The sequence below is a fragment of the Paroedura picta genome, chromosome 1 (assembly GCF_049243985.1).
Source record: "Paroedura picta isolate Pp20150507F chromosome 1, Ppicta_v3.0, whole genome shotgun sequence".
NCBI classification, from domain to species: Eukaryota; Metazoa; Chordata; class Lepidosauria; order Squamata; family Gekkonidae; genus Paroedura; species Paroedura picta.
This window is the reverse complement of record NC_135369.1, coordinates 56,753,475-56,773,065: the sequence shown is the minus strand read 5'-3', so window position 1 is coordinate 56,773,065 and position 19,591 is coordinate 56,753,475. Positions and strand designations below refer to the sequence as shown.

The following is a 19,591-nucleotide window of genomic DNA, read 5'->3' as shown; positions in this document are numbered from 1 at the left end:
GCCCATGGGGGGGGGGGCGGGATTTCTTTTTTAACTTGAGGAGCCTGTAAATGATTAAGTGCCAGTGTTTTCGGGTTTTTAAAAAAGAGTTCGTAAAGGGAAACACGAACACAACAGTTAATTGGCTGTTAAGGGGCAGGAGGAAGCGTGGAAAAATATTGCCTCCCCTATTGCGATTTCGGCAAGACCAGAAATTGTGGGTTACGAGAACAACGCTAGTGGGAGAGCCTTTTTTCGCTAGGAACAGCTGTGTGCATTACCGCGATCTGCCGCTTTTGCCTGCAGCGCTTTTCAATAGTGCACAGATTTAGCCACATTGCCCTTTGTGAGGAATGGCCCTCAGTGTTGTAGACCACAAGCTTTCAGCTTGCTGCCCTGTCAGTGTTGAAATACGGGAGACAGCAGTACAGTGGCTAGTCTCCTTCTTCCAGGGTTGAGGACAGAGGGTTGCAGTTAGGGAGGACCAATCCCATTGCTGGATGTTCCAATTTGCAATTCTGCAAGAAGCAGACCTTTCCCCAATGTTGTTTAACATATTTATGCACTCTCTTGCCCAGCTGGTCCAAAGGTTTGGACTTGAGTGTCATCAATATGCAGATGACACCCAGCTCTACGTACTGATGCGTGGCCTGCTGAACTCCTCTGCAAAACAACTTGCCAGATGCCTGATAGCTGTGGCTGACTAGTTAAAGCAGAGCCACCTGAAGCTGAACCCTTCAAAGATGGAGGTCCATGGTTGGGTAGGAAAGGACCAGTGAAGGAAGTGTGCTTAGCCAGCCTGATTGGTATGCAAGTTACTAGTGCATATGTGGTCAGGAATCTGGGGGTGATATTTGATTAATCTTTTTCCATGGTTGTCAGTTGCAGCCTGGATCAAATTCAAGGTTCTGGTGTTAACCTTTAAGGCCCTTCACAGTCTGGAACCCACATACCTAAGGGACCGCCTTTCACCTTATGCTCTGGCAGGGCTTTGAGCTTTGTGAGTACTAATTTGTTGGTGGTACCCAGGCCTCAGGAGTTTCACCTGATGTTGACCAGGGTCAGGGCCTTTTCAGTCCTGGCTCCAACCTGGTTCAGGCCAGAGCACGGAAGATTTAGGGGCCCCTCCCTATCTATGTGTGCTCAGTTTTAGATCACTCTGTCTGGAATAGCAGCCACCCCGTGAGGTGCTGGAGGAGAGGGGAATGTGGCTGGGTATTTTTCTGGTTACTGACAGAGTTTGTTCACCTAATGTTTGAATATTTTAATCTACTGGGTTTTTTATTTTTTGTTGTAACCCACCACGAGATACTTTGCGATAGTGGCGGGTAAGAAATTGAAGAAATAAATAAAATACATATAAATAAATAAAAGTCACCAGAGTAGCCTAGCAGGCATTTTTCCACCTTCGCCAGGCCAGGCCAGGCTACAAGCACCCTACCTGGCCCGAGATCACTTAGTTACCCACAAAACTGTCACCTCCACATTAGACTTCTGTGACTCACTTTACATGGACCTTCCATTGTCCCTGCTCTGGAAGTTACAGCTAGTCCAAATGCAGCTACCAGAGTCCTCACCTGAACACTGTAAAGGGCTCATGTACAACCTGTGCTTAAGGAGCTACATTGGCTCCCAGTGGAATATTGGATTAGAAGAAGAAGAAGAGTTGGTTCTTATATGCCACTTTTCCCTACCCGAAGGAGGCTCAAAGCGGCTTACAGTCGCCTTCCCATTCCTCTCCCCACAACAGACACCCTGTGGGGTGGGTGAGGCTGAGAGAGCCCTGATATCACTGCTCGGTCAGAACAGTTTTATCAGGGCCGTGGCAAGCTGGTTGCATGTGGGGGAGCGCAGAATTGAACCTAACCACTCCTAACCGCACTCCAAACTGGCTCTTAGGCCTTTAGCCATCTGCAATCCAGGCTCAGCATACCTGAGGGACTGCCTTTCTGAATATGTCAAAAGTTCCTGCAGGGCTCTCAGCTCATCTGGGAACTCATTCCACCAAAATGGTGGCCCTGGTCGAGGCCTACCAAACTTCCCTAGGGCCTGGAATCACCAGCAACTTACTGCCCGCAGGGTGCAGGGCCCTGCGGGGGGAGTAGGGGGATAGGCCCACAGATATGTGGGTCCCAGACTGGGCAGGGCCTTAAAGGTTAATATCAAAACCTTGAATCAGATCTGGGCCACAACTTTACTGAAGAGTCACCATAGAAAAAACTGCATTCAAAACCTCTATGCCAGGTTTTCTTGTGTTTTCTCTCACTTTTTTCCCCAAAGGAAGACAGTAAATGTCTCTTCCTAACCATAAGAAACAAATTGCCAAGCTTGAAAAGAGAGAGCAACCCCTCTCTTCTCCCCACCCCTGTGAAGCAGAGGCAAAGGCTGGAGGTAGAGATGGCTGATCATGGAATATTCATGCTTTGTAAAGCACCCATATGTCCTTCTCCATCAGTGTTAGGTAGCACATGCATCTGGGAGCACAGCTGACAAAGTAGGTATGTGCATTCTGTTTACCCCACCTAATCCCCACCCTGAAAAAAACAACAACATTATTTTCTAAGCCAAACACAGATTCTCTGATATGTTTCAGCTACCAGTACAGTTGTCCCAAATAAAAGCTGAATTTCCCCAACTTTCATTAAGGCATATTCAGCTTATACCAATCAGGTGACTATTTTGCTCCCCTCTTCTGAGTGAGGGGAAGCTAAACGAACTGCTGGAATGGGAAGCTAAACAAACTGCTGCCAGCCATTTCAACCAAGCAAGCTCGACAAGTCTGATCATTAGCTGTTAGGTTTAAATTGCCAGCAGCCATTAAAACCCTCTGTTTCACTTCCTCCCACATCCAAATGGAGGGAAAAGAAAGGGACTACTGGAATGGCTTGAAGGAATGAGAAAGGAAATGCTGGTACAGCTGCTCTGCTGTAAGGCTGGAATGGCAGAAAGTGGGGGAAGTGAATTGGATTGCTGGTTTGGTTGATAGCCATTTAAACCTATTAAGCCAATTTAAACCTTACGGCAGGACAAGTACATTCTAAGCTAGCTTGGAAAGAACTCTGACTTCAAAGCAGTTAAAGAGATCTCAATCCTGATCATTTCTGCATTCAAATACCATACCAGTATTGGGATTCGGGAATATCAGGAAATAGTGATATTTTTCAGGTTCAGTATACATGAACCTGAAAAATACCAGTTTTTTTTTTTTTTTTGGTACAGCTCTCCTCACAAGAAGGCATTGGAGGATTGTAGTGCAGGCCTTAAAGGAGATGGGCCAGTAAGGAGTCATCAGGATGTGCTGATGTCCTGTGTGAGATAATTATTTTGAAACCCATTTCAGCTCAGTATACAAGACTCTCAGGGAAGTTCAATTTCTATTATTTAAGAACAAGGGAGGAGAGACCATAAATAATAGGACATTCCATTTAGGTTTTTAATTTTATTAATTCTGATTCTATTATAGATAAAAGTAGGGGACTGCCTTCCTCTTATTGGATGTTTGGTTGTTTTCATACAACGTCTTTGTGGTAACATTTTAGTTATCCTCCTTATAAAATTTGGAGGGAAAAAACACCCACTAAATTGAGTTGCATGTTTTTCGCTCAACTACTGGAAAGTTAAAGGTCAGCCCTGGAAGCTACTGAAAGATCCTTTCATTTCCTTTCAGCATTTGAGAAATGCTAAAATGAGTCTCATATAAAACAACTCTGGAACCTAAGTATTTTTACATTATCTCTATAACTAATTTATCAATTTAATGGCTTGGATCCTATAGAAAACTTCTGTTGGTGGAAAAGATTTCTGTCAACAGAATGGGACTTCCTCACTTTCTACCTCATGCCGCATCCCAGAATTATCTCCTTTTGGGAATCTCCAGAAATGGCTTGAAGGCCAGGTTAGAGGACTTTATGAAATTTATGAAAATTGCCCACTTCTCTTAGAAAATGTTCCTGTGGTTTCTTATAAACTGTCTTATGAAATTTCTTTTAAAATGCTTTAATTCCAGGACATTTCTATTGAAAGGTGTGATATGTTCACTTGTTGCCTATCTCTGCTGTGTGGACTGATGTATAGAGAATGTGATTCACATTCTTGTTCCTTATTTCCTCATCTCTGAAGTGGAGTGTGTTCCACATAGCCTTGCTTCCAGGGGACATAGTGCTGCAGCACTGTGATTGCCTTTTTGAAAATGTAACTTGGGTAGGGTTTCTGGATAGTGAGTGGCAGCCAGTGAGAGATGGGAGGACAGGGACAAGGGGGTACCAAAGAGTTTCCAGTGAATCTTAGAGTGTCATGGGAACACAATGACAAGACTTCTATGTTTGCCATGGAATTGAGGTCATGCTATTTCTCCAACAACAATTTTCAGAAACTGTTAGGAGATCTCCAAGTACCCATTGGCCCTAATCCTTCTGCAGTTTTAAAAGGATTAGGTAGGAAACAGAAGACATGAAGGGGTTTACTATCACTGGGCAAAATCATTGCATATTTCAGAATCCATTAATTAAGAAAACATAATACAGAAATAAATTAAGATGTTGTTAGGTGCGAAGTCGTGTCCGACCCATCGCGACCCCATGGACAATGATCCTCTAGGCCTTCTTGTCCTCTACCATTCCCCGGAGTCCATTTAAGTTTGCACCTACTGCTTCTGTGACTCCATCCAGCCACCTCATTCTCTGTCATCCCCAAATTAAGATACAATTGCTAATTTCTGTGTTCTATTTGGAAGGTATTCTGTGGTTTCTTTTTAAACTAGATAGCCTATAACGTTTATGTGCAAGTATCTGTCTTATTTCGTATTCAGCTACTGACTTTGGTTGTATGCTGCATCTGATATGTTCTATCATGTTTCTCTATGGCAGGCTTTCTCAACTTGGGTTTCATGAAACCCTGGAAGGGTTTCCCAAATGGGTGGGAGTTAATTAATTTTAATATTATTTATTTATTAGTTCAATTTATTCACTGCCACTCCCAGACCCGTTGGCTTGTGGCAGTTTCCAGCAATAAAATCAAGTACAATGAAACCCCATGTCCTAGCCTCCCCCTCAAACCTACCAATCCCTAAAATCTCAGTAGCTCCCTCTTTGGCCCCGTGCCTCAGGGTGAGTGCTCAGGGAGGAGCCTTGTAGATCTTCCTTGCCATGGCCTCAACCCAATGCCTGGTGGAAGAGCTCCATCTTGCAGGCCCAGTCAGCTCCATCAGGGCACTCAGCTCTTCCAGGAGCTCATTCCACCAAGTAGGGACCAGAACCAAAAGTCCCTTACTCTGGTCAAAACCAGGCAAACCTCACATGGGCCAGGGATTACCAACTTGTTCAAACCCAGAGCATGAAGAGCCCTGTGAGGAGCATAGGGGGTTAGAGGTCCCTCAGGTATGCTGAGTCTAGACCATGTATGGCCTTAAAGGCCAAAACCAGAACCTTGAACTTGATCCGGTCTACAAATAGCATCCAATGCAGCTTCCGCGGCACTGGCTGCATATGTGTTCTTCAAGATGTACCTTTGAGAACCCTTGCTGCTGCATTCTGTACCAACTGCAATTTCTGTATCAAGGACAAGTGAAGGCCCGCATAGAGTGAGTTACAGAAGTCCAGCATGGATCATTATGGCTAGGTGCTCCAGGGCCAGATAGGGCAATAGTAGCCTCACCTGGCTGAAGTGGAAGAATGCCAGTTGGGCTACCTTAGTGACTTAGTATCTCCATTGATAGGAAGGCATCAGTCACCCCCAGATTCCTGTCTGTGGCCGAAATCTCTAACAGTACCCTGTCCATGAAAAGGAGGCATGATTTCTGGTGAAGCCCTTTCCTACATAGCCACAGGACTTCCATCTTGGAACGGTTGAGTTTCCAACTCTGCTTGAGCCAATCCATCATCACTTCCAAACATCTGGCAAATGTTTCTAGGGGGGGGGGAGAGTATGGGAGGCTATCCATTAGGAGATAGAGCTCCTTAAAATGTGTTCAACATTTCTTAGGTAATATGATTATATATGGTCATGTTGACTCACCTCCCTCTCCCAGAATGGCCAATGATGAGCCTCAAGGAGGTGGATAGGGGAAGGGTCCCAGGTGTGTATGTACACAGCTATGCTTCCCAAGCATATTTTGCATGATCATGCCACTAATGCAGGGAGGTGTGGTTTTTGTGACACTGAAAATTTTGTAAATATCAGATGTGGAAGGGAACCATTTTGAAATCTTGTGTTGGTTTTATACACTAAGCCCAAATTAAACATGCTTTGCCTAGCATGGATGGCACAAAGTTTAATGTATGTATCACAGTGCAATGATGTCACACTCACAACCGTGCCATAAACCAATAGCCCAGGATTAATTGTGCCAAGCTTTTAGTCTCTTCTTTAATAACGCTGTTAGACAACTGATGAAGCTATATTCAATGTCACTTCCTATTTCTGTTGATTTTATTTGTTACCTTAATGTTGGCTTATATGGTCTTTTCATTTATTCTAGAATAACTCTGCAAAGTATTGCCTTGCTAGACTGTTAGAATTGTCTAATATAAACAATGAAATAATCAGGAATTAAGCAAGTATGAAACAATCTTTTGTCAGGGCAAGTTTCTTTGTCTTTTTAAAATTTGCATTTTGCTTTGAACTCTCACCAGCCAGCTGAAATAACTCTGTAACATAAAATAGCTTTTGATTATATCCCACATCATGTTTATTCAAAGTCAATTGTCAGGTAACTCTGAATGGCCATTTTAATAGTATGATTGATGTTCATTATCTCAAGTGAATGTCTTAATATTTGTGAGTGCATCCTATTGCACTGTGTGACAACCTGTGGCATGATTAAAGTATGTGGGTCAAAGGATACTGCTTGTGGCTTGAGGTAATTAGCTGCATTATATATTGTGAATATGTGCTGCAATTATGATCCTTTAATTTTTAATAATAGATTCTGTCTGCAGGAAAAGCTTCCATTACTTATTATTTTGTGCCTGGCAAAAGAAGGGAAAGATGAATATGAAGAAGCTGATTCATTTGATACAGCTGGGTAATACCCAATAAATTAGCCTATTTCTGAGTTAAGCATTCAAAGGGAGAATCACAAGGACATGAGGACCAATGTATATCAAGAAAGGTCACATTGATAATCATCACATACCCTTGTGGGAAACAGTGTGGAGTCCTGAAACTAATTCTAGGATTGAACACAGAAGGAACATGCCAACCCAACCTCATCAACTATTTCAGTGTTCACTTCCTGACCACATCAGTATCAGTTTATTAATGTGGTAGTAGATCACATTTTTTTCACTAGTTAAAGGCTGTGAAGCTGACTTCCACGCTGAAATGAACAACACTACAACTTCAAGTGAATATTGCTTTTAACACAACAGAAAAAAAATCAGCCTTCTGGGGGAAAATCTCCAGTAGTGGTGTATATGAATATTTTTTTTTTAAAAAAGGAGTAAAATTGACTCCTTGACCTTTAGTGTCTAATATCGGGCTGGGACAAGTAGTGGTTACTGAAAGCCAGTTTGGTGTAGTGGTTAGGAGTGCGGACTTCGAATCTGGCATGCCAGGTTCGATTCTGCACTCCCCCACATGCAGCCAGCTGGGTGACCTTGGGCTCTCCACAGCACTGATAAAACTGTTCTGACTGAGCAGTGATATCAGGGCTCTCTCAGCCTCACCCATTTCACAGGGTGTGTGTTGTGGGGAGAGGAAAGGGAAGGTGACTGTAAGCCGCTTGAGCCTCCTTCGGGTAGAGAAAAGTGACATTTAAGAACCAACTCTTCTTCTTCTTCTTCTTCTTCTAGTTTGGGTTGATCTGCCTTGTTGCATAACCGAAAAATATATTGTTAATTGTCCAGTACTGTAGGGTTGTCAACTCTGGTTTGGGAAATTCATGAAAAATTGGGAATGGTGAGGAAAGTGGAGCTTGGGAGAATAGAAGGGGTTCAGAGAATATGTGGTGCCATAAAATTCCCACTACCTCCCCCCAAACCTGCTATTTCCTCCAGGGGAGTTGATCTCTGTAATTTGGAGATGTCATATAATTCCAGAAGAAATTCAGGCCCCACCTGAAGTGTGGAGATTTATTTAAGTTGGCTTCACTATTCAAGGAAGTATTAACAAATCATAACTGACGTATGGTGACCCAAGCAAGGGTCTTTCAAGGCAAGTGAGAAGCAGAGGTGGCTTGTCATTGCCTTCCTCTACAGAGCCATCCTTGGTGGACCTCATCCAAGTACTGATCCTGCTTAACTTCTGAGATCTGACAAACTGAACTTTATCATGCCCTCCCACCCCTCTTCCCTTTTACAAATTAAGAAATACACAGATTGTTATCTAACTGTAGAGCATGACATTTCCTTGGTATTATATTTATATCGATGCTAAGAAGTCCAAAAACCACTTACACAATAGTAGAAAATTGACGTAATTATAACCTATTTCTTAGAATCGCAAAGCAAAATGAAGACATTTCTACCAAAGACAGTCCTAAAATGAATAAATAAAATGGGGGTGGGAGAACCTAGGCCCATTCCGCACAAGGTTCAATGTGGCAAATTGCTTTCGGAAAGAAAAAACGGAATTTTAAATAGTGAAATTCGGCGTAACGCATACCTGCCTTTGTAGTGGAATCCAGTTGCGTTTCAATCATTTCCCACAGGTTTCCGGTCTCGGCAAAAATCGCTAGAAAGGAAGCAATTTTTTCCGTGCTTTGTCCCACCCCTGGCCGTCAATCAAACAAGCAGCCAATGAGCGGTTGTTACCATGCTCCGGAAAAGCCCCTTTCCCTTTAAGAAAAGTTTAAAAAAAAAAAAAAGAAAAAGAGACGTTGCAACGAATATGCCTTGATTCCTTGCTTCCTCCTAACATAGAGACCCATCTAGCTGGCAGCTGGCCTGTGAGCTGCCGATTCATCATTGCCATGCTCCCCCGAGTGAAAAAAAATCCCCCCCCCCGTGCACGGGCGCAATTTTCGGCCGAAAATAAAGGGAACTGTGTTGTGCTTGGGGCTGTGTTGTGCTTGGTGACTTGAGGCAAGCTTTAAAGCAGCTCTGTGGAGGGACTGCAGCCGGAGAAGCCTTGCTGGGTGAATGAAGGCTCGCCAGTTCGTTGCTCTCTGCTCGCTCCGAGAAAAAAAAATGGTGATCGCTTTGTCGGAAGTTCAGAGGAGAGAGCCAGGGGGAGGGACTTTGCTGAAACCGCAACAATGGTAACGCACAGAACTTTTTCGCAACTGTTACAGATTGTTTGCAAGAGTGTAGCGCTTTCCAGAGGGTGAATCCACTTTTTGGGATTTCCCTGAAAGCGCTACAATGAAGTGCTTTTCGTGGGTCTGTTTCAGGAGTGTGGCAGATTGTGTACGACATCGTGCATAACTGCATATTAGTAGCGATTACAATTTGCCACACTCCTGCTACATTAAACTTGTGTGGAATGGACCTTATAATTTTTTCTTTAAGTGATTTAGGGCAACAGGAGTGTGATATTGTTTGCAGATGCCATCAACACTTGCATAATTAGCCAATGGGAAATGGTTATACCAGACTGTGTTCTGTTCTTTTCTCTTTGTCCCCCCTCCCCTCCCATATATAGGAAATATGTCTGTAGAATATACAGTGGAAAAGATCACGCAGAGAAGTCAGGTCTTCCTGGGATTATTAGAAATCTTCATGCTATGTTCTATGTTAACCATTATAAGTATATGCAGGTCCAGTTAACAGAGACTAGAACTTGTACCCAATTAAAGACCAGCCCTTTTGAAAGAAGCATGGTCACTTCATTTTTCCTGAATCCCAAGAAGAAAATAATGCTAGTATGTACAATTCTTTCAGCATGTTCAGGACCACCATGAATTTTTATTATGATTTTTGAATCTGCATAATGATGGTGCTTTTGCATTCTGCTTGGCCTGTTTTTTTGTTTCTGAGCAGTCAGATTTATTTGTATGACAGATGCATGGAAAAATGAGAGATAAATATCGACTTTTGATTTCCAACCAGGTATTAAAGTGAGCTTTAGAACTACAGAACCTGATGGCCTAATTCTTTTCTCTGTGTCACCTGGGAATCAAGAAGAATATATTGCACTTCAGTTGCAAAGTGGACGTCCTTACTTCCTCTTTGATCCACAGGTATAGTAAGGAAGTAAAACATTAATTTGTTGTCTGAATGGTATTTTATATCTTTTATATTATGAGATGATCATTTGTCTTTCTTTCCAACTTTCCTTTTGAATAAAAGGTTAATGGGTTCATCTGTAGACAATAGTGGAGTTATTTAGGGGGCAAGAGTTGACTCATGGTTTTGAGTTACTCATAGCTTTATGAAGATTATACAAGATCATATTGCTGAACACAGTTGTTTGGTCTTCATGAAATACTGCTTTCCTGAAATACTGCTTGCAATCCAAAGCGGAGTTATACCTACTAAGACTATTGAAATCAATTGTCTTCGAAGAATGCAATTCTGTTTAAGATCACACAGTTAGCAACTATGTAGATAGAAACAAAATTCACTCAAAAACATGCATAAATGGAGAACGTCTCTTTTTAAAGTAATTAAAAATGAGGGAAAAGCTATTTGTGCTGAAAAAGAATAGCGGTTCTTAAGAAATGTATATCTTCATCTAGAAGAAGATATGGTGAGAACCATAGCAGTCTGAATGCGCCAAACTTAAAATGTGGGCAGTTTGATATTGGTGTGAAATTATATTTATTGGACCTCTTGGTCTAATTTGATACGTGGTGGACAGATAGTATTAACTCCCCTGGTGACCATTTTTTCTTTCCTTCCCTTATTTGTGGTTATGGGGCCCTTTTTTTCTCTACAACTAGGACAGCTGGGGGCGCACTTTGTTTGTGGGCCTGAAGAACTGGACCCCTATGTTCAATGATCTTGAAACTTGAGGGGGTGTCTTTAGATTAGGGAGAGGATTATGCTCTGTGAAAATCAGGCCCTGGCAAATCCATCCTTTAAACAGAGAACACCCTCCAGCCTCATTTTAGACATTCATGGGGTTGCTATGCATTTTTCTGTCTCTGCTGAATGCTGCTGGGGGAAGAGTAGATGCAGCTGTGAATACCTTAAGATGAAAATTATACTTGCCACTTTTAGAAGAATGGGCCTGCTGAAATGAAGATGCTCAGCTCATCAATAGCACAAGATCAGGCAACTATAGACCTATACGTTTACTTGATATTTCAGACAAACTTTTTGCAGAGCATCTTAAGCTGCAAGATGGAGTAGATAATAACATTTTGTCAATAGAGCCAAAATGTATTAGGTCTGCCAAAATCAGTATTTGTTTGAATCACATAATTTATAAATATTGGCCTTTTTGTAAAGATGTTTTTTGTGTCATCCATAGTCCTCTTGTAATGAGTCTATGAGTAGAAATAAAGATTTGTGATTTTTTTGGTGGACTTTAACATATGTTTGCGACTTTTTTGGCTGATTTAAGTCTTTGTACACTGATATTAAGCTGAGAGTTAGGCTAAACCCTGCTGGTATTGTTACCAATAACATTCTGTCTAGGAGGGGTGTTCATCAGTGATGTTTGTTCAATATTTTTTGTTCAATATTTATATAAGCCTCTGGATGTGAAGGCACTCTAGTAAGGAAGATTCCTTAAGAAATTCAGAAGCCTGCTTCCCCCTGCAGAAGCTGAAGTCAAAGAAGTCATTATTGAGAAATAAAACAAGTTATTTATTCACTTTTTAAAAAGGAAGTGTTTGGAGAGGTATACATGTCTTCTTCCTTAAGAGTTTAAATACAGGGTTCAAAATATTAATCAGCTGATTGGTATAATTAATCTCATCTAAAAAGTATATTTTTGATTACAAGTGTTCCCTACAAAAGGGCATTTAGTCTTATTGTACATACTTTAGATACACATTCTTGATTTAGGCAATGTGGTAAGTGCAATTGCCTCAAGAATAAATTATCTGACTGTTACTGAGCCAGTAAAATTGTTTTCATAAAATGACCTCGAAAAATGGCAAGAGCTGAAAAATACTGGAATTGTCATGCTGTGTGTATCTGAGAATTCTGTAGGTGTGAGTGTGTGTATATAGTTCCTGAACAATTGACTCCAGTATATAAACTAAAATTGGCCTCTGCTCTAACTAGAAATCTAATCTAACAAGAAATAATCTGTTATGTTACAAATCTATAATGCTCTTACCTAATTTTTGAACTGCATTAAAACTTTTGTGATCATGTATATGAGAATAACTCTGTACATTGTTTTAATCCATTACCAAGGATGATTGCACTGTTAAGGCTATTCTGGTGGTTCAAAGTAAAAACAAATCACAGGACAGAACCTCTTTAAGGCCAAAAATGGTTATTTATTTATCTTTCAGAATTATGAATTGACTTGCAGGTGGGCATTATGTGCTGGAATAAGAAGCAACATACCAATGTTGGGTATAAACAATGCCACAGCTTTCTTACCTCCCCACAGGAGAGTTGGCACAGCATTGGAGAGGGAGCCTGACCTAGCAGTCAGTGGACTGCACCAACACGCCATGGAGTCCAGACGCACCCTGGAGACATGCACCTTTCCCAGCCGGGAAAATAGGTCCCCTTGCCTACTGAAGTCCGCCACTAAGGGCAGAGACCTATACTGGGGAGCCACCAGGTGCCAATCTGATTTGACTGCCCCCAGACTACCTGGCAAATGACCCTCTGGCTTCCCGGCTGGGTAAGCTGCGCTCATATATGCACCGCCTCCTAGGAAGGCCCTGAAACTCAGGGAGTCCAATTGCACACTGGACTCCCTGCCAACAGGCTCCATCCCATGCAAACCTGCAGCTGTGGCAATTATTTAACAAAACATCCATCTCAAAACCCTGAACAATTCTGTATTCAACAACAAAGGGAGGGGGGCTGCTCCCACAGTGTTCCAGGTGAAGAGGGTGGGACCCATGCACGTGGTGCCTTAAATAGGTGTCATGGGTCCCGCCTGGCCTTGATGCTGTGCACACTGCATTTTGACAGCACACACATGAGCAGGCCTCTTAGGCCGTCGCATCCGCCTCCCAGCAGGTCCTCTGCTGAGTCAACGTTCGGTCACAGTAAGTATCAGCCGGGTTTTTAGCATTGTTAATCTAAGCATATGGTCTGTTTTCAAGAAGAATAAGATATCTAGGCAGTCTGTGCTATAAAATGAGGTTCTACAAAGTTAATATTATTCAGAAAACTTGTTTAACTGAATTATTTGATTATATAGAAAAAGCTGAAAATATCACCTAAAAAGCAGCAAAAGCCCACTAGACCTCAATGAGGGCCAGAGCTTTTTCCATCCTGGCCCCACCCTGTTAGAACGAGCTCCCAGAGGAGATAAAGGCCCTGATGGAACTTGGAACAGTTCTACAGGGTCTGTAAAAGGGAGCTCCTCCACCAAGCATTTGGTTGAGGTTGACTCAAACCACCACTTCCCATCGCCCCCCCCCCCCCCCGAGCCTCCTTCTTACAGCCATCACTGTAGACTTGCCCACCCCACTGGGCTATCAGTATGTGTTGACTTATTGTTCTCCCCAGAATTCTATTGTTTTATAATGTCGCTATTGTTATTATTGTATTATTTTAAACTGAGTTATTTGTATTGTTTCTGTTTGATGTAAACCGCCCTGATGTAAAGTCACGATTGACAATGAGAACATCAAATATATTGATTTCATCTTTCTTGGCTCTATGATCACTCAAAGTGGTGGATGCAACGGCAAATAACACTGGGCCGGAAGGCAATGTTAAGCATGAACCAAATATAGAAAAGTAAAGATATCAGCCGTAATACAAAGCACCTACTAGTCAATGTCATTGTTTTCTCCATAACAAGCTATGGATGTGAAAGCTGGACCCTGAAGAAAGAAGATAGGAGGAAAATAAATGCTGTGGAATTATGGTGTTGGAGATGAATGCTGCAAATACCATGTAAAGCCAAAGTTACCCATCGTGACCCCATGGACAATGATCCTCCAGGCCTTCCTGTTCTGTACCATTCCCGGGTGTCCATTTAAGTTTGCACCGACTGCTTCAGTTACTCCATCCAGCCACCTCATTTTCTGTCGTCCCCTTCTTCTTTTGCCCTCGATCACTCCCAGCATAAGGCTCTTCTCCAGGGAGTCCTTCCTTCTCATGAGGTGGCCAAATTATTTGAGTTTCATCTTCAGGATCTGGCCTTCTAAGGAGCAGGCAGGGCTGATCTCCTCTAGGACTGACCGGTTTGTTCGCCTTGCAGTCCAAGGGACTCGCAAGAGTCTTCTCCAGCACCAGAGTTCAAAAGCCTCAATTCTTTGACGCTCGGCCTTCCTTATGGTCCAACTTTCGCAGCCATACATTGCAACTGGGAATACCATAGCCTTGACTAAACGCACTTTTTTTGGCAGGGTGATGTCTCTGCTTTTTAGGATGCTGTCTAGATTTGCCATAGCTTTCCTCCCCAGGAGCAAGCGTCTTTTAATTTCTTTGCTGCAGTCCCCCGGATGACATGATCTTTGTTTTCTTGATGTTGAGTTTCAAGCCAACTTTTGCACTCTCCTCCTTCACCCGCATCAACAGGCTCTTTAGTTCCTCTTCACTTTCTGCCATTAGAGTGGTATCATCTGCATATCTGAGGTTGTTGATATTTCTCCCTGCAATCTTGATCCCAATTTGTGACTCCTCTAATCCAGCCTTTCTCTTTATGTGCTCCGCATACAAGTTAAATAGGCAAGGCGACAGTATACAGCCTTGCCGAACTCCTTTCTCAAGTTTGAACCAATCAGTGATTTCATGTTCAGTTCTCACTGTTGCTTCTTGACCTGAATATAGGTTTCTCAAGAGACAAATAAGATGCTCTGGTATTCCCATCTCTTTAAGAATTTGCCACAATTTTTTGTGCTCCACACAATCAAAGGCTTTAGCATAGTCAATGAAACAGAAGTAGATGTTCTTCTGGAACTCCCTAACTTTCTCCTTGATCCAACATATGTTGGCAATTTGATCTCTAGTTCCTCTGCCTCTTCGAAATCCTGCCTGTACTTCTGGAAGTTCTCAGTCCACATATTGCTTGAGCCTAGCTTGTAGAATTTTGAGCATAACTTTGCTAGCATGAGAAATGAGTGCAATGCTGCAGTAGTTTGAACATTCTTTGGCATTGCCCTTCTTTGTGATTGAAATGTAAACTGACCTTTTCCAATCTTGTGGCCATTGTTGAGTTTTCCAGAGGAGCAAACCAACTATGTCATTAGAAGGCAAGATATTATGGCTAAAGCTCACTTACTTTGGATACATCATGCAATCAAACTCGTTAGAAAAATTATTAATGCTCTGTTTGGTCAGCAGCAAAGGGAAACGTGGTTGCCAAAGGATCCTGTGGCTTGACACGATCAAAGCCGATACAAGGATGACCATGAACCAACTAAAAGAAGCAGTCATTGACAGAAACGTATGGCAAAAACTTTCCTATAGAATCGCCGAGGGTCAGACATGACTGAACGAATAACATCATCATCAAAGAACTTCAGATAGAATCCAGCATAAAAAGAGAAAACCTTCAGGCTTCTTCTTTTAAAAAATTTAAAACTACCTATTTTGAAACTATACATCCTTGATAACAGGATCCTGAGCCAATTAAAAACCAGTTAAGTCATCTAGCTAAAAAAGATTATTAACCTTTGAGTATCCTGAGAGAGACAGGCAACTTTTCCAGAATTTTCTGTCTGAGATGGATAGGATTTATATAAAGAAGTAAGTAGTAGTAGTAGTAGTAGTAGTAGTAGTAGTAGTAGTAGTAGTAGTAGTAGTAGTAGTAGTAGTAGTAGTAGTAGTAATAGTAGTGGCATCTTTAAGACTGACAGAGCTTAATTCTGGGTATAAGCTTTCATGTGCATGCACAGTTGAATAAGCATAGCATTTGTTTTTCATTTCTGCTTCCCTCTCAGTCTGAAGAGTTTGTGGTACAGAACTGCCATAATGCTGCAATATGTTTCTCTGGGAGAAATCAGTGTTTATCTACAGCTTCTCCAAACTCTGTATGATCTAACTGATAACATTAAAAAGCTTTGTATAATGGCATTGTTCTTGTCCAGATGTGGAAAACCTTGATTTACCTATAATAATTAAATTCAATTATTGTGGCAGCAAGTTGGGTTTCCCCCCTTTCTCCAGAGCAATCTTGTTAAAACTGACAGTACTGTTAGAAACTAAATGGGTTGTGGGTTATAGCCACTCAGCTTTTAACATGTCACAGAAGTATTCAGAGGAATGCATTTCAGATCTGCAGAGTGATTCCCTCCGGATTAAAACTTAAAAAGTTGAAGTAGAATGTCTACAAATGTGATTTCTGATTAATAAAATAAAATTGTCCAGGATTTTGCCAAAATATATAAAGGATCACTTTTGTAGACACCTGATCTTTGGCATGCAGCATCGTTTGTAACAATTTTAACGCTAACTAAGTACACTTTGATGAGACAGCATTTAATAAAATGCTCATTAATTTCATCATTAGCAAGGGTATGCTAAGAAGTAAGCCAGTTTCTTATGTCACGCCCAATTAGCATCCCATGCTAGTAATCCCATTAGTATTGTTGAATTCACTAATGGAAAAACTAATGGGCATGCTACCAGGGCACATTAATTGGGCATGACACCAGTTCTGGTTTTAATTATTAAACTACGATAATGAAATGTGTGTTTGTAAAATATTAAAATGTTGGAATAGGGTGAAAGACAATAAAAAATAGTATACGAAATGGAAAGCATATTAGTCTGTAAATGCATTATTACCACAGCCAAAGAACTTTTTATGTAAACCCTATCTGCATATAAGATGACATCAGATTTAAGAAATGTGATGATTCTCCAAGTAATGAACTAATACATAATCACTGGTTTTTAAAGTAACATCTTAAATATATCACACTAGATGAATTAGGATCCTTGGTTTTCTAAGGTATCTTACGCACAAAAAGTATGAGAAAGAGAAAGACATAATGTGATGGTTACCTCAGAGATACACTCTAGGGCTTTTATATCATATCAACATCTTCCATTAGGACCACAAAAAATACATGAGCAAAATTAAACCATGAATTACATTGTGATCCATATACAGCTATCTCCAGTAGTTTCTGCAGGGACACGTGTAAAAACACTAGATGGTAGAGCTGAGTGACAGAACCATTATTTCCATGGTAGCTGCTATCACCATATCTGGTGATAGATTGTACCATTGTAGGTTTGACTACTGTTAAGTCATGTTTCTTTCCTTTTACCACTTTCAGTTTTCCACAAAAGTATATATTAGTTTGAATGAAAATCTTAATTTGAACTTCTTCCCATGTTAGATTCTTAGTATGTACTTTCTCTTTGTTAAAAAAAACAACAACACCCAAAGGATGTATAATATTCCATGATAGATACATGTCTCACCTATAGGGTTACTGGCTGTGGTTGGAAAACATCTGAAGATTTTGGGGGGGTGGAGCCTGGAGAAGAGAGACGAGTGCTCCCCCGGGGCTGGGCTTTATGCTGGCTTCCCCTGCAGCCCATTTTAAAGTAGGCTACAGGAGAAGCCAAGCCAGCTCCAGGATCAGGCTGGCTTTAATATATATATATCATTTGTATTCCCTTGTCTATTTGATCCCGAGTGGTTTATTTCTATTTGGATTTTATTATGACTACCTCTCCCAAGCTGCTACATTTTAGGCCAGTTGCGGTCTCTGGACAAGGGTCAAGGGCAGGCCTGTGTAGAGTGAGTTACAGTAATCCAGCCTGGAGGTGATCATTGGCTAGGTGCTCCGGGGACAGGTAAGTTGCCAGTAGTTTAGCTTGACAAAGGTGGTAGAATGCCAGCTAAACAATTCTGGTGACCTAGAATCATAGAGCTGGAAAGGGCCATACAGACCATTTAATCCAACCCCCTGCTCAATTCAGGATCAGCCTAAAGCATCCATGATAAATATCTGTCCAGTTGCTGCTTGAAGACTGTCAGTGAGGGGGAGCTCACCACCTCCTTAGGCAGTCGATTCCACTGCTGAACTACTTTGACTGTGATTTTTTTCTTGATATCTGGCCAGTATCGTTCTCCCCATAGTTTAAACACAACACTGTCCATTACCTGAGCCTTCGTAGATAGGGAGGCATCAAAGATCACACTCAAGATCCCAGTGGTCAATGTCTCTCTCTCTCATAGGGCCCATTCTGCACACTCCTGAACCCGGACCTGGTAGCTCCCCCCCCCCAAACAGTTTCTTGGGGCACTCTGTCTGGAGTTCCATAGTTAAGACTCCCAATCCAATCTTCACCAGTCTTGGTGGGCAAGTAGATAAGTTGGAGATGCTCTGCAATTTTTGAATGTATGGGACCTTTGGGGGCTGCCTCACTGTACTCCAAACCTTCCAAACTGGTTCCGTTCAGCAGAGCAGCTGGGTTTTGGTTTTCCAGGTTTGTGCCCATTACCTTACATACCTCCTTACATACAAATAATACAAAGCTGTCACCTTCAAAAGTTGCAATAGGCTCAGTTTTGATATGTGATTGCTCATTTAAGAGCTAGACTGAACTATGATGAGTATCTATATGTACCTATATATAGGTTCAGCGTGTTTTTTTGGCAATGTAGTGGTCTGCAAGGTTCCAGGCATGCTGCTTTATAGTTCTTTCCATAAATAATCTGCAGGGTATTTGGAAAAGCATGCAATTAGTGTCAAAAAGTGCTATTGATTTTTGTGTCTTTAGGTGCAGAATGAAGAAACAGTAATATCTCTCTATTCCTCTGTTTACATTCTACACCGTAAATAGAACTTTAAAAAAATTAAAGTTGAGATTTGTTTCTTACTTATTTCTCCTTCAGCTGAGCCATAGAGACACTTTGGTAATCACCCATGTTTTTAACATTGAAGTTCTAATAGCTATTAACAATTAATGATTTTTTAAATGTTTTTATTTAGAGTTGCCAGCTAGTAACTGGCAATCAGTAGGAGTCTATTTGGGATTGGGATACAGGATGCACTGACAGCCATTGGTGTGATGTTACTTTTAGGGAAAACATAGAAGTTACATTATATAGGAATTGCCAGAAATCTGTGTTAATACTATAAAGTTTCTGATGACACTTAAAGCAGATTGATGTCATTTCTGGGTTTTCCCCAGAAGGGATGTCATGCTGTCACCCAATGTCAATATTCTTCCACCCCCATTGTTTTTCTCCTGCTGGCCACAGGAGCAGAGGTGAGAAACATGAGCTGGGGGCGGGGGATTCCCTGCCCCTTGTAGAAAAATAGCAAACCTGGTTTTAAGATGCCACAATCAAGTTCTCATGAAAGGCAGCATAGAAATATTTTATTATTTTTAACTGGCTTAACAGATACTTCCTAGCATTTGCTGCTTTTGGCCTGGGACAGTTTTGCCATCTAGGCTCAGCTTCTCCATTTGTTCAGCCCACCCCTAGCTGTCCACTTGTGAAACAAGCCAGCCACTTTGAAAATCAGTACTGTTTTGTTAATTACTAGCTTGTTTATTTATTTCTTACATTTTTATACCACCCTCCCTTTCAGCTCAGGTTGGTTCATGGAAAACATGAAAACCCATATGACAGAAACAACACAAATTCAGTAACTGTATCACTGAACAATAAT

General features: G+C 41.5%; 1 protein-coding gene across 1 annotated transcript in view; it reads left to right on the top strand.

The window, feature by feature from the left end:
* The window catches only part of USH2A (usherin), a 684,687-nt gene that overhangs the window by 224,083 nt on the left and 441,013 nt on the right, over positions 1–19,591 (top strand). The window contains exon 23 of the mRNA XM_077339259.1: positions 9,966–10,096. Within this exon, the coding sequence (XP_077195374.1) occupies positions 9,966–10,096 (131 nt within the window). The remainder of the gene's footprint in view (positions 1–9,965; positions 10,097–19,591) is intronic.